At 43.4% G+C, this 26,304-nt stretch overlaps 2 protein-coding genes across 2 annotated transcripts; both read right to left on the bottom strand.

Moving 5' to 3' along the window:
- Positions 1–6,286: 6,286 nt before the first annotated feature.
- Positions 6,287–7,601, bottom strand: LOC308286299 (transcription factor 15-like; the record flags this gene model as incomplete). Its single annotated transcript, XM_080727299.1, has 2 exons — positions 6,287–6,352; positions 7,113–7,601. 2 exons carry the CDS (start codon positions 7,599–7,601, stop codon positions 6,287–6,289), a joined length of 555 nt encoding a protein of 184 aa, XP_080583425.1.
- Positions 7,602–15,688: 8,087 nt separating this feature from the next.
- On the bottom strand, positions 15,689–18,841 carry LOC308286408 (transcriptional repressor scratch 1-like; the record flags this gene model as incomplete). Its single annotated transcript, XM_080727405.1, has 2 exons — positions 15,689–16,530; positions 18,682–18,841. The coding sequence occupies 2 exons, from the start codon at positions 18,839–18,841 to the stop codon at positions 15,689–15,691; spliced, it is 1,002 nt and encodes a 333-aa protein (XP_080583531.1).
- Positions 18,842–26,304: the final 7,463 nt, after the last annotated feature.

The following is a 26,304-nucleotide window of genomic DNA, read 5'->3' as shown; positions in this document are numbered from 1 at the left end:
GTGGCCAACTATTGACAATTTGTCACAGTTCACTCTAATAATTATTCATTGTTGTGGGCTCGCTTCAGCTCATATTCTCCTCACTATTTATATATTATAGCATACCGGTATTAAAACTTTGGCACCCTACTAATCTTACATACTCTTACACCTCTCACCTATAGGGGGGTATCAGACTATCCGCCAAGAATACAGAGTTGCCAGTGCCGGCCGGGGTTTGAACCCATTACCACATTCTTCAGACTTCAGAATCAAGATATCTACCAACTGAGGTACCCAGACACTAGAACAAAACTACACTAACATTACAGTGATGTGAAAATAATTAAAGACACTTGACCCTTGCCCTCCACTCCTCAATGTGCCCCTGTTTAATAGCCCACAGTTTTAGTTATCATTGCTATATAGAATGTTTGTTCAGTAATATATGTATATTACACACACACACACACACACACACACACACACACACACACACACACACACACACACACAGTCGCAACATTTCCCCCCGAAAGCTTCACATCCACCTTCTCACTGGAAGTCTGGAACCTGGAGGTACGCAACCCATAGCATAGACAGCATCCCACACCCATCCCCTCCACCTCGTCCCCTGCACTACCATCAGCTATGCAGGCAGTTGTGTAACTGATGACAATCGAGCAATAAGAATCGAGGCAGACACCCATAGAGTTCGGAGTCAGAGTGGACAGGGTCTCACAGCACACATGTGCTCCTACTGAATCCACATTTTACACACATATTGTTCAATGCTCTGCCTATTTTTGAACGGTGCTAACCGCTCCTACATCTGGTAGCTTAGCAGTAGACTAGAGGCCCTTAGATTTTGAGATACCCCTACCCAAGTTAGAACTAAACACAACCATGTTTATGAGCGGTGCTCCTGGAATAGGAGCTATAGCTCCTACATCTGGCTTTATCCGGTCAAAGCCCAATGGGAAGACACATTCAAAAATGTAAAGTAAATTGAAGCGCTGCCATCAATTTCTGGCCTACATCCTAGCACAAATGGCTCAAAGTTTGTTGTCTGTCCGAAAACCCGGGGGAAAAACATGTTAAAAAATGTTTTACGCCAGGGTCCCATTGGCCAAGCTTTGCAGGACACGTTGTGATTGGCTAGTCTGAGTGGGACGCTTGATGAAATTAACACATAAATAGCACCCCTCACTTCACGCTTCAGGTGTAAGAAAGTAACCGGGCTCTGTCCGTGCCTACGCTCACACATAACACAGACAGAGACGCAAAGCACTACCTGAGACTGAAAATGTTCTTGCCTTTTATGTAGCTACAACATTTTTATTATGATAGCATGTCCTCTTTTATACTTTGTTTGGTAAGACAATGACATAACTTTAATGAAGAAGACATCCTGTGAGCTTTGTGTATACCATTACACATTAAAAGAGTCTGCTCATGGTGGCACTATTTTAGATTGGTAATCTTCAATTGTTCATTGGAAAACATAGCTTAAATGACATCATGATGTTTTGTTTGGAGTGGGACAGTTACTCGTGTCCAACACACAGCGGGCAGGTCAAAAAGGTTGGCGAAGGGCTGCATGTTTCTGTCAGCGAGACTATTCATTGTGCTCTTTGGGGCCTTGATTGAGGATATCCTCTAAACAATTGCTCCGAGTGTTGAAATTGGTTCAAAGATTCAGACGTATGGTCTTCCTCCCATCCATCCCACTTACTTACAGGAGTTTCTATAAACAATTGCATTTGCTGGCCATAAGCCCATGCCTTAACAACATAACAATCCATACATGATTTCCCCACTTTTCTTTGGTGTACCTTTGTTAATTTAATTTTGTGTGTATTCTTTGTCAGTGTGGAAGGTAATATGCACAGCATCTTCTCCATTTAATCCAATCTTAGATTGAGTGTCAAATTAACAGTACACATATTATTATTTGGTTTTTCCACAAGCAGTAACCCCTGTGAACCTGTACAGACACCTAGTCATACGGCTATCATTTGGCTGTGATGGATGATTCTGAGGAAGACAGACTCTTTCCTCCCAAAAGAGCTGTTTGCTCACTATACCGTTGGATTATTTTGCAGGCGGGGCAAGGGGGGCAGATTAGTTGCCTTTTCACCTCCGCATTAAGGACCCCCGCCCTGAGACTAAAAGTTCAGTACACGAGCAGGAGCCAAGTTGAGAGTAATCAGGGCCCTGCCCCGGTAGACTGACATTGTCTGTGCTAATGTCTCAGGGAATTCCACCGCTTCCTCCCTCCACACGCTGGGAGGGAAACGATAGTCCCGAGGGTGTCCGCTGCCGGGAGGAGTGTGTGTCAACAGCATCAACCATACAGTACACACACCCACACATTCACTCACTCACTTACACACACACACGCACACACACACGCACAATAGTGTGAGTCCTCCCACTGTCTGGCCCTGGTCAGGGCTGTTTGGCTGCTGCAGAGGAGTGGGTTGTTCCCTGTACTCCCTTTCCACCCATCAATGGAAAAGAATCATAAAAAATCGGAAGCAGGCTATCCAAGGCCTTGTCCCATGAAAGGGGCCGCAAGTGCGTGTCTGATGGCGATTATCCCCCTTGACAGGCAGGTTGGCCAGGAAGCTATAGGGTTGAATAAGAGGCGACGAGGGGGTGGAAGGTGTCTACCTTGTCAAGCGCTTGAGATACAGCACCATAAGGGTCTGTTTAGGGCTTCAAGTGTGGTGGATGGGAACTGTATCACAATCTTACCCCTTCCTATTTGCCCCATGGTATCCTCCACGTAATGTCTACCAGATGGGGCTGCGGGTTGGAAAAGCGTTGCTGACGACTTTGACACAATAATTTATGTTCAAATGGAACTTTATATTATCCTGTACAGGGATATCACTAACTTTTGTATGAAATCACACCAGTCAGAGGTGGTTGCCTTCTCACCGACCGACCTGGACATACAGTAATATTATTATATGAAAATATAATGACCGCCACAAAGTTTTGTAATATAATTTAGCTGTGTTATTTCTTTTGCACTGTCCTCATTTACTTAGCCTAATTCTTAGTTTGCCATGTTGCTTTCCCACCCAGGAATTAAAATTAGCACCAAAGCAGCAGTGGGGCCACCTGGGTCCCAGGCTGATGTCAAACCTGGCACTGACCCAGAGCCCCGGGCCCACAGGGAGGGCTTCAGCAGGGTCAGTCACTCAGCCCTTTTCCTTCCTGTTTCTCTATGACATCTTCCTGCCTGGGGGCCTCTGGGAGCCATTCAACGGGCTCCACCAGGCCCCCAGAGCTGCATGATAAGCTCACACAGCAGCTTCTAATTAGACTTTAGAACTGACAGGTGGAGAGACTGGAGGGCTGGGATGCTTTACGCAAGTGTACATTTGTGCTGCCCCAAAGGTGTGTGAGTACAGTAACTTATTTCCAGAGGGTGTATTTCTAAACAACCAGGGATTAAAGCTATAACAAATCTCACGATTGTTATTCCGTCCCACTCTGTGATTGTGTGAAAGAAGTTCTCCACACTTGCGCTGTTTCCTAAACAATTAGCACAAATTATGTAGACTTATGTTGTTTATAGGTATTATCATTCTAAACCTATATTCCTACTTCCTGCTATTTTATATACAGCCAACCAGTTGAAGGAATTGCAGATTGAGTCTTTAACCTTTGCTTTTATGAAATATTTAACACCATTAGGGTTTTATGGAACATGCTTCCGAACATGTATTCTATAGCTTGACCCATTATAAAATTCGAATCTTATTTTAATCTTATGAAAATGACTGAAATGAGTTGTGGCAACTGAGATCTTTAAGCCATGGATATCACTTCACAGGTGATTTACAATAGTTACCTAGTCTTCTAATAACTTTGTTGTTAACAACTCAAGCCCTGTTTAAAAAAAAGAGAAAAAAAAAGATCTGAACCCATTTATTTATTTTAGATATTTATGGTGGTTAAATATGTACCCTGAGTAATATCTGGATTTGCATAGCAAAAATGCAACATGTGAGGTTTGATTGGTGTTTCTCACAGTGTTCAGTTTTGTTAATGAATAGGCCCAGGAACCTAGAAAGGTATAAATCGTTACTCACTGCAATAAAAGACATGGAACATATACTCACGTAAAGTGACTTACACATATGCACAATGGCATACCTTCATTTACACTCTTTGTCACAAGTTCTATGGAAATACACACACACACACAAATGGGTGCGTTTATATGCACATTCAGAATGGCATTCAGAATGAACTTATTCTGAATAGAGCTTCATACCCAAACGTTTACATGGGACCTGAATACAAGTATCCCTCATTCCACTGTCGTTTACATGACCAAAGGATTCATTCGGAATAGAACTTTGGGCATACGCAAAGTAGGCCTACTTCAGGTCGGAGAGGGGGGGGGGGCAGTTCAGACAGCAGTTCATTCTGAATGGAGCGTTTATATGACAAATGTATCCCGACTGAAACGGCATAAACCACCTCTTCAGACCAGAATGAAAATTCATTCGGGTCAGACCGGAATGGCCATTCCTAAACGTTTATATGAGCATTTCTATTCTGAATGAGCAGTCATTCAGAATATAAGTGGAATACATCTGTGCATATAAACGCACCCATGTCTCCCATACTCGTGTACTCATGGTGTGATCTACTGCGTTGATTCATCAGCAGCTGTGTTTGCCTGGAAACAGGCTGCAAGGTGATATTAGCTGTGACTGATCAACACCACATGTGGATCACAGTTCAGGAGATTTACTACTTCAACTCAAGCCTTGCTAAAGATCACACTTGCACTTTCCAGATCAGTGATTCTCATCCTTTTCAAGTATTAGGCCATGGATGCCCATTTGTTATGATTTTAATTCTGGGACCCAAAATATACGATATAAAATGCTCTGTGAGAGTGTACAAATGGAATCAAATGGACCCCTAGGCATCCATTTGGTTCCATCTGAAAACTCTGAGGCCTGTAAGGGAACTTTTGGTTTCTATCAAACATTTATCTTCTAGGGACCCCCTGGCTAACCCTTCAAAGACCCCACATTGAGAACAAGTGTTCTAGATCCAGGCCTTGAATAGTCAAACATTTGAGAACACAGAAGTAGTGACAAATTGAGACGAAGCAATTGGAGGACCAGGGCATGATTATGAATGCAGAACAATGTGGATTAAGGGATCGAAAAGCAGTCGTTTTTCCACTGTGGATTAGTCTTATTGGAAATGGGCACAAACAATGTGGGGCAGTTTGCGATGATCCTCATCTCCCCTCATTTGTGTATTTCCTGTTTTTCCTATACCCTCGCCAGTGTTGATTCGAGTTTGCATGATTCATGCCTTCCTCGCTGGCACTCTCTTCAATGTACCATCCTGACAAGGCCTCTCTCTGTGGTCACTCAATGCTGCAGCAGGCCTTATTTTAGAAAGACCCTACTCAGGGCAAGATTGATTACTTCCTTTTTTGAGGCAGCTCGGCATGATTGCACTGAGAGCAAAATTAAGGCTGTATTGGAACTTCTATAAATATGCTGTTACAGTCAGAAGCTGCCAGTCATGGTTCTTGTTATGGACAGATGGCTTGCAATTGTACTTCTTGAAAAATGGATATAAGCTTTTTGTGACTATACTTTACTAGTGTTAAAAGCATAACACACTGGTAGTTCAATTCATCGAATGATGTGTAAACAATGCTTTGAGGAGAAAATATTCACTCTTGTGGGGTTTGCCGTATGTTATGTGCTAAGACAGGGGTTTTGTTTATGCTTGTTAAATAATTGTAAAATAATTTACTGGACCGTGAACCTGCAAAGTGGCAAGTTGTTAGTTGCAGAAAACAAACAAAGTGACATCACTGCCAAAACCACTGCAAATATTAGACAAATACTGTATGTCTAAGAAAAATAGATTTAATTTCAAAAGAGAATTCAAAATGTACTGAAAAATCAGCTGACTACAGTCTTCTTGTAAGATCATATTCCACCAGTGTCACTTGAGTGTTGTAGAAAGTACAGTACACTACAGCCTTCTCATGATGGGTGGAGTAGTCTTTTCTGTCCCACATTATTCCTGAAACTGGTCTCTTGTGACAGTCTGCTTCCAGAGGTGGGTGATGACACTGAACCAAGCTTCCCAAAAGCATCTTCTTCAAGATTGTCTTAGAACACTGTTTAAGATGCTTTTAGAAACTAAAGGCCGCTTGTGGGCCCGAGTGTTGCTTGGAGTGCTCCCTGAGGTCTGCTCTGCAGGGATTAGGTTAAACCTGAACAGCAGTGTCCTAGCAGACGTTTCATCGCCGGCTCATTCGCAGTGTGTTGCCTCCATGCATTTTCACACAGTCTCGCCTGTCTTTCACCTGTGAACAAAGCAGGAAATTGCATTAGTCGTTGCTGTCGCTCTTGATGAGAGAGTTATTCTTTTAAGTCTGTAGGAAATAACTTGGAACCAAAACACATTCACTTTTTGGTCATTACTTCTCCTATGAGGGTACAAATAATTTGTTGCAAATATATTTTTAGCAGCATATTTCAAAATAACAAGTTGCCCTTTAAAGGATTTCTCAGTAGACTGAATTATATAGTCCCTATAAATAAACAAAATCCCAAGAGAGTAATTGGGACGCTAAGATCATTTCCACTTCACTCAGATGCATGGAACATTATGTAGCTAGGCTATGTTCTGATTAACAGGATTATTTTTGATCGAGTTATTGGCTGCAGTCTTTTGACCAGAGTGTGTCCTCTGCAATGGATTACATTTTGTTTTCTTAATTTAAACCGTTGCTAAAATAGAAACGTGCAGGGCAAAACGTTACAAGTGGTTCTCAAACCTTTTGGCTCTTGTCTTGACCCAAAAGAGAAGTTAGACGTTTGCCTGGAGCTGGGACCCAAACTATTGTGAACATAGCAGATCTAGAGCTTGTAGTAGATCGGCTATTTTCACGAGATCTTAAACATTTGTTTTCTAATTTTATTTTATATTTTATTTCTTCATGAAAATACTGGGAAAAAAAATCTTTGAATTCGTTTTTAATTCATGATTATTATTTTGTTGTGCTTTTTGGGGGGGGGAATGTTTGCGAGCTATAGGCCTATTCATGACGAACGTTACATTACCCCTTTCCGTTGATTGCTGAGGCAGAACGTGCAGATAGTTCTCGGTTGCTTTCTCTCTCCCTCTCCCTGCGATGAGGAGCTGTACACTGCGCTCAGACAGGGCTGGCCGTCCTCGCGTCCGTCCCCGACGATGAGCACGTTGGCCAAGTGTGAGATGTAGCTGGAGGCCAGGCGCAGCGTCTCGATCTTGGACAGCTTTCTGTCCACCGGCTCCGTGGGAATGAGAGTCCTGAGAGCCGTGAAGGCGGTGTTGACGCTCTGGGTCCGGTCCCGCTCCCGTGCGTTGGCCGCGTTGCGCTGCTTCACCACCACGCCGACGCCCAGGACGCGGGACACCCGGCGGTACTTCTCGGCGCAGCATCCGTAGTTCTGGTCCGTGCTCCCGTCGCTCTCGCTCCGGTTCTCCTCGTCGTCGGACATCGCGTGCAGGTCAGCGGCGTAGGAGGAGAAGGGATGAGTGGCCAGCGGCCTCAGCATGGTAAAAGCCATGATTTAAGAAAAAGATACGGTTCACTTCAAAATTCAAATCACTTGCAACTTGCAAAAATCCGTTATATTGGCCTGTGTTGTAGTTGCATGTATGGTGGCGCGTAAAGGAGGTGACTGAAGCTAGAACGTGCACGAGAATTCACCGTGGAATAATAATGCAAGATTGTTTTGACACTTCTCCTCCATCGGACAATGGAGTGATGGTCAACAGCGTGTACGTGCGCGTAATTTTCCTGCAGGCAAGGCAAGCGCTCTTTATAGTCTACAGTAGCGCCCCAGTGAATGGGAGGGACCAATACGAATACAGGTCCACTCGCCAAATTTACCAAGGAATCCTCATCCATGGAAGCCAGTGTTTTGGAACCGGCTAGAAAAAGTTCACATCTTTAGAAATCCATCCCTCCAGCGCTTTAATAAACTGAAAATACATTTTCAGGTAGATGACACAATTTCTGCCAATCAGGAGACAGTAGGCTACCCATTTATCAGCTTCATTTTTATAGTGTTCCAGTTCCAATTTTGTCTGCTCACTTCTTTGTGTCAACACTTTTTACTTGTTTAATCTGTATCCTGATTGAGTTCTCTATCCTGATTAGATACAATTCACATCTCAACCTGAGAATCCATTTTCTGTTATAGAGCTGGAGAGACTTGGAGACTCCTGTTACTGAACAAACAAACAAACAGAAGAATATAGAGCTATTTAACACTTATTTTAATCAAAGAAACCACTTGCCCTACCTTTAATCAGATTTCAGTGATACACCTAGACAATAGATGCTTCTCTCTATAAACATTCCCTGTATAAAAAACAGAAACCAAAAATGCATGTCATAATCTTGTAATCGTGTCACATAGGATAGCCTACTCTGTCAGCTACCACTCTCACATGTTTTATTTTCAAGTCGGACCATTGCCACAAATCTCACAGTACAGTGCATATTTCATCAACTACAAATGCCAATTTACTGCCTATATACAAACAGCTTCTGCTGCTGAACCCCCCATATGTTTGTGCTGCTGCCATAAACAAATGGGCTCCCCTTACGGTTATTAGTGAAATTCCAGAGAAACATTTAATAGTATATTTCTCCATTTTCTAGAGTATTAAAAATATCTTCTTGTAGTCACTAGTCAGCTATACTGTATACAGTTCTAAGCTACTAAACTAAATGGTGGACATTGTGATGCCCCCCAACATATAGGTGTAATTGCGACCGTAGGTCGCATTTACTATCAAACCCTGCACAAAGTGTAAGTCCGTCCGTCAGTCCGTCAGTCAGTCTGTCTGTCACACCTCACACGTCACACTCTTGCCCTGCTCATATCTCCGCAACCGTTGCCCCGATCCATGCCAAATTTTGCACACACCTTCCTTACCTGCCAAACTACAACCTCCAAGGACCCCCGGAGCTCCAGGGACCCCCAGGTCCCTGGGGGACCCCCAGATGTAAAAAATGACCAAATGTGCTAAACTGACCAAATGACCACCCCCACGGGGCAGCTCACGGGGAATTCCCGGGGACCACCCACTCCTGGTGCTCCAGAACGGATGCAAAATCACGAAAATCACTACACAGTATGTCTACACTCATGTCATCAACATGGATCAGGAAGATTTTGGCAAAACACATTTTTGCCCTATTTGTGGAGATCAGTGACCTACGGTCGCTTATCTCCCGATTAGGGAGTGTTACTGGTCATTATTATATATGTCTGCCTGCCTACCATAATACTACTAGTAAGACGCCTCAGGGCGACAAGCGGCGAGGTCGCGTCATGTCTTGGCCGTCTGTCCAGTGATGTATATCGGACCAGTTACCCATATATGGAGATCTGCTGTGAGACCCCAAACATGCTTACTCAGTTATTCGTTATGTGAAAATCGTATGACGTCTATCACATCTGACATCATACAATCCCTTTTATGCCCATACATGGAGATCCCTGTCTGAACCAGCCACACAGATATGGGCTGTCTTCCTCCATATATGGGCATTCCCATATGAAGTCCTGTTAGATATGGGCTTAATATTGATGACATCAGGGATCTCCATTCATGGGCATAAAAGGGATTCTGTTAGAGTGGTTCCCAATGACATCACAACATGCAATCCATTTTATGCCCATACATCAGGGAAATCCCTGTCTGAACCAGCCACACCACTGTGATGTTACCTGTTTATGCCCATATATGGAGATCCCTGCTCTGAGGATCTGTGATGTCACCTGTGATGTCACCTGATGTGTCAGGGGAACCACAGTATCAGGCATTATCCCTGCTCGAGCCTGTGATGTCACAGGCTTACAGCCTACGGTCGCAATGAATCCAGACTACTAGGGTTTTGCAATATGGTGAAGAATACAGGCATTCCTATAAGAATAGAGGGTATGCTTATGCATAAAGTGAGTGTCAAAGTTAGTTTAACGTCGTTTAACGTGTAATGCAATCAGATAGGACTTTTCTGTTTGGATGAATGGGCTGTCAAGGCCAGAAAGTAGTTTTTTGCCACTCAGTAGGCGTTCCCACATAACCTCTGGGTATGAAACCTCCCACTGCTTCTCTCAGGAAGGGACCGCACACTCCAATGAAGATGGACAGGACTCACTTAATACTTCATATATTTTTTTTCTGCACAACACGTTTCGCAGTGTTGGCTTCGTCAGATGCTATGAGCAATTTGGACTGACAATTGTGTAACCTGTGTAACCTTCGGATTGTTTCATGATGTGTTTGAATGGGGCATCAAATGGTTGTTGTTTCATTATCTCCTCTTCTAGACTGAACTTTACAGATCATTCAAATACAGTTCACCCAATCCAGTCACCCCCACCCACTGGCCTCAGAAGGCCAATGTGATCAGTGGCATTGCTTGGTTTGTCTAATGGGTTAAGTGCTGTGTGTAAATAAACACTCAGCAGATGCGGGAGGTGATCAAGCCTGAACTTTCACTGTGGAAACCGAGCAAATGGCTTCCAGATTGACTGGCGCTGCTGTAGGGAGAGAGGGATCAGTGGAAGGAGAGAGAGAGAGGGAGTGTGTCATCAAAGGGATTGTTTTCACAAACACAGCCCCTTGACACATCAATACCAGTGCAGTGGCGGCCCCTGGCCCCTGGCTCAGCTGCACCAACAATGGCGACCTGAGCGGGACCTGGTTCCACTCATAAAGCAGGACACCATGGTGTTTTACTACACTCAGCCGGCCAGCAACACGACCCGGGCCGCGCTTTCTCTTCCCTAGCCACCATGGCCTCACAGTTTGGAACCGTAAATACTTTACCCTCCGCCCCCACTCCATCAACCTGAGGAATGCCATTAAAACCCTGTCGAGGTGATTAAAGAAATAATGAAGTGTGTAGTGGGCGGGACCTCCGTTAAGGTAGACGTAAGAGTGACACTACTGAGAGAAGTGGTCACATTTCAAACATTTGGAAGCCGGTATTAGAAAATCCCAAACTTTTAGGACGGTGTGATTTAACCACACAAGCCCTATACATTTCCCCCCAAAATAGCATATTAAGCTCACAATGCATCACATTGCATTGTGATGGGGGTGGGTGGCTTGGGTGAACCGTATCTACAAGTTGCATGAGATGATAAAAGTATAAGAGAAGCACATTTATGCACATTTCATTGGTATGACCATTCAAATATTTGAAATAGTTCTTAGATTGTTGTTTTTATATTTGTTTATATTTAAATATTTAGCCTATAATAACGTGCCCAAAATAGGGACATAAGATTGAAAGTGGTTAACTATAATAGAGAAAGGAAAAATAAGTACAAAGACTCGATCATAGAATCAGAAGCCAGATTAAATGAAGACAGAAAAGATGAGCAATTCTTCTGACATCAGGTAATATACCCCCACACACACAGGTGCGTCACAAGGGGGGGAGGGGGGAGTGGGACTGAGTTACTAGGGCCCAAGGTGGAGGGGTCTGGAATTATTTCATACTTTAGCTATTGAAAAATAGCAGATATACAAGCTCACAGCGTGGCACCGAGTGCCGTGCTGCGAGCTTGTAGATCTGCTATTTTTGAAAAGTCATGAAAATGTGTGCAAATCTTTGAATAAATGTATTTTTTAAGGGAACATTTTTAACTCAAATTTTGCTTCTGGGGGGGGTCCCTGGAACTAAATATTTTGAGATGGGGTTCCGTGGCCAAATACATATCATTTTGGGGGTCCTTCATGTGAAAACGTTTTAGCATCACTGACATAGAAACATTTTTTTCCAAAAACCCAAATATTCAAAGACATGCACAAATTTTCACAATTTTTCAAAAATAGCAGATCTACAAGCTCGCAGCGTGGCACTCGGTGCCAAGCTGTGAGCTTGTATATCTGCTATTTTTCAATAGTAGCACAAAATAATGCGTTCCCACTTCCCCCTATGAAGAACATGCACGGGGGGCCCACAGTGAATCCTTGTACCCAGGGCCCAGAATTTGGTGCGACGCCCCTGCACACACATTCCCCTCTCCCATGTGCCAAGTACTGAGTGATGAGCCCATGATGAGCACATGGCTAGTCAGCTATAACACTGCCCAGTTATCTCCTCTGAGGGGAGTGGGGACACTGCTGGGAGAGACTGCGGTCAGACATCTTGACTTACTGAGTCCATCAGAAACAGCTGCACCGCAGAAAGAACCTGGCCATAACAGTTATTCCTCACAGCCAGCTGCAGACCACTGCTGATGTTTGCGTGTGTGTGTGTGTGTGTGTGTGTGTGTGTGTGTGTGTGTGTGTGTGTGTGTGTGTGTGTGTGTGTGTGTGTGTGTGTGTGTGTGTGTGTGTGTGTGTGTGTGTGTGTGTGTGTGTGTGTGTGTGTGTGTGTGTGTGTGTGTGTGTGCATGCCTTCATGCTTTATAAGAGGGTGCACAGAGTGCAGAACCACAGGAATGAGAGGGGAGACAGAGATTGATTGGAGAATGTTTGGATAACGAGCAGCTTCATGTCAAGATTCTCCCTCAAACGCACAATGACTACATGGTTTGCACCCCCCACATCGCTCCTACAAATAGGCGCTACAATCAGTGGTGGACAGTAGCCCTACAGTACATTTACTTGAGTACAGTATTGTTTTGTCGTTGTTGTAAGCACATGACTTTCACTCCACTACTTTTCAAACTTAAATATTTTACTTTTGACTCTACTTAATTTTTAGGAAGGTACTCTTGGGACCCAAACTTACACACATATAATTATGAATTATCCACTTAAGCCCTATTTTAAATATAGTAAAAACTATTATAGAGGATCTAAGCAGATCTACAAGCTCACAATGGGTCGCACCGCAACACGTGAGTATATTTTATATTTTTGTGGAAATTTTCAAAATTTCAATACAGCAATGCATTTATATTAAAATGGAAATTTACTTTGCAATTTGTACCTTTGAATACTGAGTATTTACTTGTTCACCACTGATAATAACAGAGCTATTCATTTGCAGAGCAAAACTCTCTTTTTGTGAATTTATTAGTGCATAGCAGAATTGTGAGGTGGCTCCCAGTCCAGTAGCAGTAGTATTATCTGTCAGTTAACCCTGTGGTGTGACCTCAAGATAAGACTCAACCTACCTCCCCTCTTCTGTCTATCCTACACCCTAAACCCCACTCTCTCCCTCTCTTCTCGTTCCCTCCCAAAGACACTGATCGTTTTACACAGCTCTCGACAGCTTGAGTAATCAAGACAGGTGGGGCTGCCTGTGCGTAAAATTCAACAAATGGTCTCGACCACATTTTCCACTCTTTCACCTCTCATTTGAAGACTATATAAAATATATCTCAAACAAAACCTCCATTTAAAGGCATGAAATCTTCACTTCTTATAAAATGAGATCACTGTGTAAAGACTGTAATATAGGTCCCGAGTTGCAAATGTGAAAATCGCAGTTTCATAGGTGAACATTTTTCTCATGTTACACTCACAGCCGCCAAAGGTAACATCTTAGCTAAAATAAACAGCCTAGGGCTGTTTAATGGGAGATATCTAAAGCCACAGGTGCCTCTTGATCCTGGGGCCGGTGTCATCATCTCCCTCGAGGCCCCCAGACTGCCTGAAGTCAGCTTTGCTACTCTGATCCAGGAAGTCTCCTCACACGCGACAATTCTTGTGAAGAAGCCCACGGCAGACTTTAATGTCCAAGGCAGGTCTGGAAGGTCCTTTGGCCCATGTTTGACTGCTTCCTCCAGTGTCACCTGGGGCTACAGCGTCCTTGGTTCTCCTCCAAGCTTTCCATGGGTCAACAAAGTTTATCAGACAGGAGGAATCTACAATTTGGCAATAAAAACATGTCTCTCATGATGCTATTTCCCTGGTTTTAGATTTGATACAAGAGGCTATAAAATCACCCAATATGCTTTTTTTGTTTGCATTGATGACTGGCAAGCAGTGTGGACATGGAATTACGTTGTTCTCCTTTGTTCATTGTGGAAGTTTTCTGTCTGTCTTGTTTGTTTGTGGCTATATCCTTTTCAAAAGGTTGTGTGCGCGCGTGTGCATATGTACTATGTACGTGCATGCATTGTGTGTGTGTGTGTGTGTGTGTGTGTGTGTGTGTGTGTGTGTACACACATGCATCTGTATTCTTAATGGCTGTCATTGTGTCTGAAAATAGTGATCTCCACTCTCCTGTCCACCGAGACACATAGTTGTGTTTCCCTTGGGGGGCTGATGGCTGCAGGCCAAAGAGGGCTTAGCCCCGTCTAGTCTGGACCAGGAGGCCTGGTTCTCATGACACTGGGCTCAGTGCACATCCTGTCCTCAAGCTTACAGAGTTGTGCTGTTAGGGGCCTGTGCTATGCCAGGGAAACCCTTGACCCACATGGCTGCCTGCAGCTATGGGAAGGGCACATGCCTATACTTGGGCACCACTGTTACACCCTGTTTAGTAACAGCGTGAATTTCCACCTTTTGTGTATGGTGATTTTGACTGACATCTCTGTGTATGTATTCCTAGCTTCCTGAGTTTAGTTGTTTGGCTCTGTAAAGGGCAGATGTATATTTTTCTTCTTCACCCTTATGCACATGACTTGAGAACGTGTTTACGCACGTTATCAACAGTGTGCATACTCTATTATGAATACACTTTCATTTTAAGACCCTTTGAATCATATTTACTGTTATGGCTTATGCTTGGTGGGATGGTGCTCTCTAATAGCTCTGTAACATGGTTGCCCACTTGCCCCCTCTGCTGGCCAAGAAAGCCACAACCATTTTAGAATTAGTGCATCTCATTCATGATCACCTCTCTCTTTATTACCTCAGTAAAATGACTTAGGAACAGCAAAGAAGTAAATATGACCACATGCAATTAAGAGAAAAATATAATTTAATAATAAATAATTAATGAAGCATTAAAATTTGAATATGTGCAATTCAAATTCAAATACAACTTCCACAAATTACATCAATTAATTGTGTAATTTGTTTGACTGGTCAGGTAGTTCAACTCTAGCCTGTCAATGTTAAACTTGTGCATAGTAGTTTCATCAATGAAAAAAAAGGACATTTAAGTAGTTTCTCATTTTGTCTTTTCATTACTATCATCAAATTAAACAGATCCTGGAACAATTTTCTCAGAAATATATTATATTTTCAATTATTCTGTTCTTAACAAATTCAAATCATCTCTCTAATAAATACTATTCAATTCACAAATGCATTGACAAATAAATAAATAATCTGATAAATCAATAATAAATAGTTAAATAAATAAATCAATAAATAAATACACAAATACATTTTTTAACAATTTGGAATTATTTTAGGTAAATTAAGAGCTAGGTGGTGTATAAAATAATACTGAATGGTAAATTATTGAATTTAAATTAATACAAAACAATACAAAATATGTACAATTATATTCAAAGCTGAAATTGTTAGGAATTTGTATACGTTCCATATTTACTTCTCAACAATTGAAAGTGAAATTATTGCTTCTACCAAAAAGCTGGAGTAGGAAGATTCATGCATGCAAAACAGAGACCAGTCTGTGAATCCACAACCTTGTCATCTCACGTTTAGAAAAAAATGTTCAAATAGAAAATAAATGCAGAAGTTGCCGTATTTCAAGTTAGTCTTCACAGCTGAAGTCATCTTCATCTCCAGATCCTTTGAAGCAGGCTGATTCATAGTGCTTGTTCAGGTAGGACTTCAGGGCAAACTGTTTGTGGCAGCGCTTGCAGGTGTAATGCTTGAAGGCCGAGTGTGTCTGCATGTGGGCTCGAAGGTTGGAGCGGTCGGCGAAGGCCTTGCCACAATGGGCACAGGCAAAGGGCTTCTCCCCCGTGTGGGACCTCAAGTGACCTTGCAGCAGCCAGGGCCGACTGAAGGCCTTGCCACACACCTTGCACTCGTGCCTCAGGTCGTGGGTGAGCATGTGCATGGCCAACGCCGGCATGGACACGTAGACCTTGTGACAGGTGGGACACTTCCTGGCCTGCTGGCTGTCCAGGCTGCGGTGGGTCTGTTTGTGTCTGCTCAGATTAGAGGAGGTGGCGTAAGACTTTCCACACTCGCCGCAAACATGGCGTCCCGGCTTGGACCTTGTTTTGGTGGGAGAAGACTCGGCGGAGCTGGCCTCCTCACTGCTGTCTGTTTGGCTGCCCCGCTTGCGGGGACACTTCTGATTGGGGCTGCGGCGGGAGCGTCCGTCGGAGATGAGGAAGGTGTTGATGCTGCTGCAGCCTTCTGGATCAGGGCTCAGCAGGCTGCCACTGTCAGACTCGGCCGTAGCGCTGGAGACAGGACTGTCTGGATGCTCCATATCATGGTCAGAGAACTCCTCTCCTCCGCTGCCCCCAACACTTGCCTGGGTGTACAGGGGCCCTGTGGAGATCCTGGTTTGCCTTGACCTGGAACTTGGCTCCTTTGTTTTCTGGCATACTGAGGGGATGATATAGTCCTGGATGTAGCCTGGGAAGGGAAAGGGGAACATTTTAACAAGATAAGAGGGGTAATTTTTATTGAAATGTGAGTTATACTTTCACAGTTAAACATCTTATGTCTTTTTGAAATTCATATTCAATTATTATTTCCATCAAATGTTGTATGGTATCTGTATAAGTAAAACGACTCATAATATAAAAATGTTCATCCCCAAAGACCTTCCCGTCATCAATATGAAACCGTATACAGGAAGCCATTTGAAAGTGCGAGGATCAGCAAGCTTTGTGAATGAAATATTAATGAGTCTTCGGTGCACAGTTTTGAGCTGATCAATAACTCATCTGGCTCTAACAAGTGCTATGATAAAAAAAATCTGAAAAGGCCACAGCAGATGAATACAAGTCAAATGTGCTGACATTGACAAAACCGTTTCAATGCAATAGTTCTGCTCACAATCGATCCACCTGTCGCCACCTGCCAGTAGTGGCACGTCTGTATCTGTAATAGCAGTGGCAAGCTAAACAGAGTGTCTGAGTGGCGAAATCCCCTAAATCGCTAAATCATTTTAATCTGATCATTCCCCATCTGTGGCGTTTTTCTGAAAGTGTTTGTGGGTATGGTAATGGGGAGATTGAGTGACAGGTGGGGTGCGATTTGTATGATGGGGAAAGGCGGGTACAAAGAGGGGGTGTGCATATGGGGGGGTTAGAGTCTGATCTTGACAGCAGCGCGTAGTATATTGTGCCACCCCCTCACATGCGGCCCCCCCCCACCACAACACAATGGGAAGTAGACAGCTGGCATCCTAAATCTGAGGAGAAATGATCCAACGAGCACAAGAATACTCTGTGATGTTGGGACATTCCAGTCAAAGCACAGATTTCTTTGGATGTCTATAGGCTACTTATGAGAAAAACATATCGTCGTTGTCGGGTGGAAACCTTGTATGTCCAAAACCGTTTGTTTTGTATTTATCATTTTAAAAATGAACTAAACTAGTGAAAACAGCTGATCTACAAGCACACAATGCCTCGCATTGCGAGGCGTTGTGTGGGAGGCATAGTGTGCTTGTAGATCTGCTGTTTTCACTAGTTTTGTGAGACAGTCTTGTATGATGAAGCAGGGCTTTACTTTATGAAAAAAAACATACAAATTCGAAACTTGGAGATACGAGTTTTCTTCCCGACAGCGACGATATAATATGTCATCATTAAATCACACACACACACACACACACACACACACACACACACACACACACACACACACACACACACACACACACACACACACACGCACACGCTGGTCTTCTATCTCTGCAAACGTCATCCGAATTCACTACTCATGTTGCACTTCATTGAATTACCTGCAGCACTCTCTATTTTCCAGTCAATACCCATCCTATCTAAAACCCTGTACCATCACCTCTCGTCGCTCCAAATATGGATTGCGTTGCTGCAATCCTACCCCCTGTGGCTATCTAACATCCTGTAGGATCAGTTGGAGAAGAGAGAGGGAGAGATGGGGGGTGGTGGGGGTTGGGGGGGGGGGGGGGGGTTTGCTGAGCGGAGGAAAGACTCAAGGGCAACTGCATCATCTAAGGACAAACCAGTCCCATGTGGATATCTCCTTTCGGCTTTCTCCTGAGCTTTTTTCTTTTTAGTGGGATCTCACGAAGGCTTTGGATCTGATTGTGTGCCCCCCCCCAATGCCTGCATACATGTATATATCATTATGCATGTACACAATAGTATTAAAGCCAAAGGCTGCTGTTGTGTGATCTGGCCGGGTATTAAGCTGATTGGGCTGGCGTGACCTGAATACTATTTAGCATCCACACAGAGTTGGAAAACAAAAGTCCGGAGGCATGGGGGTACCCATGACTGGGGAGTCAGAGGGGGGGGGGGGAAGAGGGGATTAGGTAGTGTAGCGTAGACAGCAACACAGCCCCCTGCATCAGGACCACGAGTCGATGTCTGTTAGTTTACATCCTTTCCCCGTATATACAAAATAATAATCAGCTTCTGATAAAACACACAGTCAAAAACACCGGATAATCAAATACAAACAAATACAAATCTAACACAGTAAACAACAACCAAAAAACCAACATCAGCACACACACAGAACAATGGATGCAGACCACAGACTGGACAAAACACAGGAGTGTTTACTCACCATTTTCACTCAAGCGCACGGCCAAGTTGGTAGCAGACTCAGTGATGGCATGTGTCAGACTGTAAGATCCATCCAAGGGATGTTGATGTTGATGGTGGTAGTGGTTAGAAGAGGAGAAATCATGCACCTTCACCTGCTTCACCAGAAAGGAACGTGGCATTTTTTTTTGTTTGACGCAAAAACCCCAAATAACTATCATATACAAAAAAAACAAAAATAAAATATCAAGAACAAACTGCTTGAGAAAAGGCCAAAGTGCAAATGAAGCAAAATGGAGGCAGATATTGCAGAAGAAAGGGTACTTTGATATTCTCCTCTTGTCCAAAGGAAAAAAGAAGGAAAAAAAAGGAAAAATCTCAACTGGCGAGGCCTGTATGCCAGAGCAAAAACAACATATACTGTAGTGAAACAAAAGAAAAAAGAGAGAAAGAGAAACAGAAAGAGGACAGAACAGACAGACAGAGAGAAAGGAAGAAAGTATACGAGGGAGAGACAGAGGCAGAGAAGAGAGGAGAGGAGAGGAACGGCTAGACTAGCTGAGCTCAGCACTACTGCAAGCTTTTATATGTGGGGCATAAGCCCCCAAAGATCAGGTGGTGCTTTGGAAAAGGGAGCTGCTTTGCATTAATCCATCAAACATCCCCGGGGACACACATCAAATTACCACGAGCCGTCTGTGCATCCCCCTGCATGCTACACACACACACACACACACACACACACACACACACACACACACACACACACACACACACAACGCAAGCATGCTCACACACACACACGCACACACACACGATGAAATCAGTCAACACCCTCCTCCTCCTTTTTTACTGCTCCCCTCTAACTGGGAAGGGGAGCAGACAATAGCATTGCAGGAGCACGTGGGTGACTCTACACACACAACATCTTGTCCTCCATTGTCTTTCAATGAAGTAGGTAACACACTCTGTGTTGCCCTGAAACGGCTCACTCTCTTTATCCCATCAGAGGTTTTTATTCCCTCATAATTCATCATCAGTGGGCTCAGCTCGTTACTGAGATGTGATGTGATGTGATGCTAATCTGCAGTAACTAGCCTTGATTAGAGAAAAGAGAATATATACTGTATCATAATACTGTATATGTACCACTGGGCCAGATAACAGATAAAAAAATCTCTTTCTCCAGATTAAAAAATCTCTTTCTCCATTCAAATGGATGGTAAAATACAGATAAAAGAATATCTGTCACAGATATTTTTTTTTAATCTGTGACAGATATTTTTTTAATCTCTATTTTACCATCCACTGGAATGGAGAAAGAAATAGATTTGTTTATCTGTTATCTGGTCCAGTGGGAATGGGCCTTTATATTGCATATATGCTATACATACATATATGCTATAATATAAATGTGATAATTAAATTACATAAAAGGCTACATACAACACACACACACACACACACACACACACACACACACACACAAATATTCATTTGTTTATTTATTTGTTTATCTTTTTCTCTAATTCACTGTGACATTCTCTACATTTCAGTGGGGTTGATAAGTCACATCCTCTATGCTGTAGTCCATGGCATATTTACACCCCTCTGATGGATCTGCACCCCCTCAAGCCTCCTCCACATACAATGGTCCTCATGGTGACTTCCGGCCTGTCGGCTGTGACAGGCTGACCCCTGTGTGTCGGCAGGGTTACATGGGTCAAACTATGGTCAGAGACAGAGACACGCACACACACAGCCTGGATGGCTCACACAGATGGCTCCACAAAGTACAGTTTGACTAGTAGATCATAAAAAATATATAATCTGCACAGACAGATGTTGATGTGGGGGATTTTCCACCCGCACCTCATATTGTGGCATATTTTCAGAGATAGAAATCCCCCCTTGTGTGACACAGGTCATAAACCACACAAAGGCATTGGTATCAGCAAATAAGAGGCACTTTAATGGTGGCAAAAGCAAATAGAATTTCTTTCTCAGTGATTTGTTTGATGCTGAGGTTTGTGGATGCTGATATGTAAATACCTTGAGCTGTTCATAATAATAATAATAATAATAATAATGATTATAATTACATAACAGCATTACCTGTACTTTGAGTACTATTCTCTATATCGTCACTGTCGGGCAGAAACCTTGTACGTATCTCCAAGTTTCAAATTTGTATGTTTTTTCTTAAAGTAAAGCCCTGCTTCATCATACAAGACTGTCGCACAAAACTGATGAAAACAGCAGATTTACAAGCATGGCTATTTTTACTAGTTTAAATCATTTTTAAAATGATAAATACAAAACAAACGGTTTAGAACATACAAACGAAATGACGATATATAAGTCCTATGACCAACAACACTTGAGTAACCACAGCCATTAGTGGGCAACATAACAAAGAAGTGTGTCCTGATTCCGTAATTTCCCTCCAGCCCGAGTCAAGCTGTTCTTGTAGTCAGATACAGTATATCACCTTAAAATGTATTTAGTTATATTTTGACCTGAACGTTATATACAGTATAACACTGCATGTAGTATCAATCACTGATACTGACACACAATAAGGCTATTAAGTAAGATCCCGTGCACATGTAATTCTGAACAGATTTCTGTCATTAAAATGTCTCTGCAATAAATTCTGAGTGTTATTACTTGAGTAAATGATGTATCTATCAAAGATTCTGATTTGAAATGTAAGTCTCAGGTTTTCACTGAATACTCGATACTCACTTTGCAAGAGCTGTTCTATAAGATCCTGCATGTAATTCTGAACAGATTTTTGTCCTTCAAGTTCAGACAACTCTGAATGACAATATAACAAAAGCTGCTCTTGGTTACAGCGAATAGAAGTTGTTTTTACCTAAACGAAAACAAATGTGTGTATTTAATTGTGCAAATAAACACAATTATACATTTTAAACAGGAATTACAACTTATCAACAATCAATGACTTTATGCACTGAAAAACAGCTGGCTTACTAAGAACATTCTGGATTTAAACCAGGCTCGGGTCCATGCAGTAACGGGCCAGTGTAAGATGTGTAACAGCACAAAATATACGCCCTGCCAAACTATACCCGGGCCGGGGTTAAAGTGGGGTAGCCTATTTTATACCCCAAGGTACTGTATTATCTGGGCTAGTCCAGGTTACACCCCGGGGTATAGAACAGACATAGACTCGGGTAGGGTTGGGCTTTTTGGGAGGCCCGATCTAAGCTCTAATTGCAATTCCTATCAAAACCATTAGCTAATGTACACTAAGTGACACTGATTCAATGTACCCTGTAGCATGTTGAATCTGATTAAATGCATAGTGGGTATAGAGCTGCAGATGAAAGCAGACACAGATGAGCTATCAAGTCCTGTTTAGTTGTGATAAGTGAGATAATTTGTGCTAATCACATCCAGTCATTAGAGAGCCCTCTGAAAAAACAAATTCAAGTCCTTTTCACTGCAATATCTTTTCAGTGCCTCCACAAAATCTTTCTCTCTCTCCCTCTCCCTCTCTGCGTGCTGACAATGAAGCAGCTGCAAGCCAGTGAATGAGAGTGATTGTCTTTGTATCCCTTCTTCTTTTAATCAGCAGTCACCAAATGAGAAAAAGAGAAATTCCCCACTTCAGTGGGCATGTTTTTTCAGTGGCAATAGTGGCTGGTCATGGAAAAGCACACATTTCCTGTATTCATTTCAAATTGAGTCTCTCGCGCAAATGGTGCAATAAGTGGCGTGCTGAGGAGTTCCCTGCACGCCCCTTCTGTAGGAGCACACGAACAAAAACAAATCTCAAATCAATCTGGAGGTGACTGGTTAAGTCTCGCAGAATCAACCGTGTCCACACACACCATGTCAACTCGAATGAGAAGGTGAGGTGACAGGCAGGGGTGTCGCACCAAATTCTGGGCCCTGGGTACAAGGATTTACTCACATTTTGTGCTATTGAAAAATAGCAGATATACAAGCTCACAGCACGGCACCGAGTGAAAATTTGTGCAAGTCTTTGAATATTTCAAATCCTTCTTAGGTTTTTGGAAAAACCTATGTTTCTATGCCAGTGGTGATCAAACCTTTTCATGTGAAGGACCCCCAAAATGATATGCATTTTGCCTCGGACCCCCATCCCCATATTTAGTTCCAAGAACCCCCCAGAAGAAAATTTGAGGTGCAAATGTTCGCTTAAAAAATACATATATTCAAAGATTTGCACACATTTTCACTACTTTTCAAAAATAGCAGATCTACAAGCTCGCAGCGCTGTGAGCTTGTATATCTGCTATTTTTCAATAGCTAAAGTATAACATAATTCCAGGCCCCTCTACCTTGGGCCCTAGTAACTCAGTCCCCCCCCCCCCCTTGTGACACCCTGGTGACAGGTTAGCCGAGGAGATGAGGAAAAACTCAGTCAGGTGTGGGGAATGACAGGGGATGCTGGAGGAGAGGGGTGTTGGGGGGGAGGTAACAGGGATGCAAAAAGGGGGGAGGGGGGCTGTACAACTACATTTTAATCTAGTCAGCCCTCAATCCTGATAAAAGGAATCTGTCCATCTCTATCCTTTCCATTTTAGGGGTCATCAATCAAATGTGTCACTCCCTCCCTGCACAGTCTCCTTGTGTGTGTGTGTGTGTGTGTGTGTGTGTGTGTGTGTGTGTGTGTGTGTGTGTGTGTGTGTGTGTGTGTGTGTGTGTGTGTGTGTGTGTGTGTGTGTGTGTGTGTGTGTGTGTGTGTGTGTGTGTGTGTGTGTCAGGGGTCTCGGGGGAACAACCAATCGCGAGCTAGAAAATGCAGTTTGAAATTGGAAAGGCCAGAGAGATATCGGGAGGTGGGAATATGATGGTTGATAGTGATAGGGGTACAATGACATGCTGTGTCGTGGATTACACTGTGAGACAGACAATGGGACAACAGGTGTAGCGCATAGATATAACACAAAGAGGCGTTGCAAAAGCAACTAATACATTACAGGACCAAAACACAAAGCTCAGAGTCCCATTGCATTACATTTTAAAGCTCTGAAAGATCTAATAAATCATGTCAAAGACCCCCAAATTGATATATATTTGGCCATTTGAAAATATTTTTGGCCAAGGATTGCCACGAGAGAAAACTTTGTGATGCAACGGGTTATGAGCTTGTACATTGGCTATTTGGGGTGGGGGGGGGGGGGTTGGGGGGGCTTACGTGTTTGAACTTTTCCTTATTTTGCGGGGGACCCCTTGGAACCCCCTTAGGACCCCTTGGGATCCCTGGATCGCACTTTAAGGGCCACCGTTATAAATCATACAAATGTTGAGCAACCCTGAGCATGTTTACTTAGTTTGGACCATTCGTTTTATGACTTTGGAACACTGTCCCTTACACAGCCATGTGGTATCACACTGTGACTTGCACATTAGCGAAATAACACAGTTTATCAGCTAAAAGTCCCTGTCCTGCTGTCCTTGGCACCTGATATTGATAGAGACCTCCATTGCACCCGAGTGAATTAACTTTCCCTGGGACACTTGCCTTGGACTTCTTCCTGCCAATAATGCTGCATATCGTTTGGCCCCGGGCGTACATCACCACCATTCCTATTCAATATACAATCAACTGATGGTGTCACTGGGGGTGACATTGTCTCTACAAGTGTCATTCGTTGGCCTTGAGAGCACTTACACTAAATGGCTCTTTGCCAAATAGCCCTCCAGCGCTGTCCAGTTCAATTGCTCTGTCAAAAGGAGAATTACCTGCCGAAGGGCCCCAAATGGGAGCTCTCCAGTGAAAAGGACACCGGGAACGGTTTGGCTAATGTCCGCATTAAAAAAGCTCGTTTGGCAGAAATGGAGTATCGGAGAGTAATCGTTGCATCTGCATGAGCAGGAAAAGGGGCTAAAGTACCGCCGCTTTGACTTAATTGAGAAGCACGTGGCGAGCCTGCGCTGCAGGATAGTGGGGGTGGGTTGGGGTCAGTGATGATAATGGTGAGGGGGGGTCATTGAGAAAGAGGCTACAATGGCTGTGATAGGGGCCAGCTGTAAAGCTGCGACTACTGACTGGGTGCTTGTAGTGGAGTAGTCAGGGGTGTCGCACCAAATTCTGGGCCCCTGGGTACAAGCATTCACTGCAGGGCCCCCATGCATGTTCTTCATAGGGGGAGGGGGTTTAACCCATTTAGACTGGGAACGCATCATTACGCATTATTTTGTGCTTTAACTCATAGCAAATATACAAGTGCTGCGAGCTTGTAGATCTGCTATTTTTGAAAAACTGTGAAAAAAAATCGTCTTTGAATATTTCAAATCCTTCTAAGGTTTTTGAAAAACCTTAGAAAACCTTAGAAAACCTGTTTCTAATGTCAGTGTGCTCAAACTTTTTCATGCGAAGGACCCTCAAAATTATATGTATTTGGCCACGGACCCCCATCTCAAAATATTTAGTTCCAGGGACCCCTCAGAAGCAAAATTTTAGTTCGCTTAAAAAAAATACATTTATTCAAAGATTTACACACATTTTCACGACGTTTCAAAAATAGCAGATCTACAAGCTCGCAGCGCGGCACTCGGTGCCGTGCCGTGAGCTTGTAAATCTGCTATTTTTCTATAGCTAAATAATTAAGGCCCCTCCACCTTGGGCCCTAGTAACTCAGTCCCACTTTTCCCTCCCTTGTGACGCCCCTGGGAGTAGTGTTGGATGAGATGGGGGGTCATGGGGAAAAGATGGAGAAAGGGGGGCTCCTCACCCTTACACTCTTTGTCTCCTGGCCATCTGCTGGGGTTTCATAAAGGGCGTGAGGGTGTGCGTAAGAAGGGGGAGTCGGGCTGAATTCCGTCACCTTAGCCATGCGCGTGGCAGGCAGCAGCCCCTCAGCTGGGGCTCTCTGCAGAGCCTGGCCAAGCTTGGAGGTCGCAGACGCTGAGACACACACAGGCAGAGAGAAATTTACTGTCCCCCAGGGTGACCGCACCACAACTACTCTCCATTTCCCAACTAGCCACTTCTGCCTCATCAGCCATTTTGTTAGAGAATGGAATGGGGGAAATACTGGACAATGTGCCTTAGTTCAGTGGTGGAGCATAGTGCCCACCTAAGAGGGCTAGAGATGGGAGATGTTGTGTAACCCTGTTGAAATGTACTAAACTAAATCTGGTGTTACACACACCAAGAATCATTCATGGAAATGTATGTGGCAAACAATCGGGACTATCATTCTGGATACATAATATTGTTCTTGATGTGATGTGTTGTGTGGTGTTGTGTTGCTTTTAGTGCAGACTTTGCATGAGTAGTGATAACAAATACCCTTTTGATTCTTGTGGTTTTCTAGATGCATCATATTTGTGAGAAAAGGGAGCTGTCCTATTTAGGCCTGGTTAACACTATATGAGCTTTGAGTGTGCGTAAATAATAGCATATCAGTTGTTCTTTTATATCTGAGTCACATTTCACGTTATACCCCAAAAATCCATGATTAAGCTCAGAATATTAAATCCACGAGGGCCATAAAAAAATGCAAATGAATACTGTCAAAAATCTGTCTCACTTAGCTAATTGGCATTCTCACTCTTTGAGAAAATGTGTGTGTGAGAGTTTTATTGACCCAGTGAGCAGATGGGCTCCTGCAAACTGCTCCACTCAGACCAGTACACACAC

The sequence above is a fragment of the Nannobrachium achirus genome (assembly GCF_963921795.1).
Source record: "Nannobrachium achirus genome assembly, chromosome: 6".
In the NCBI taxonomy this organism is placed as follows: Eukaryota; Metazoa; Chordata; class Actinopteri; order Myctophiformes; family Myctophidae; genus Nannobrachium; species Nannobrachium achirus.
Note: the sequence above shows the minus strand (reverse complement) of the source record. Positions and strands in the feature narration are given on the sequence as shown.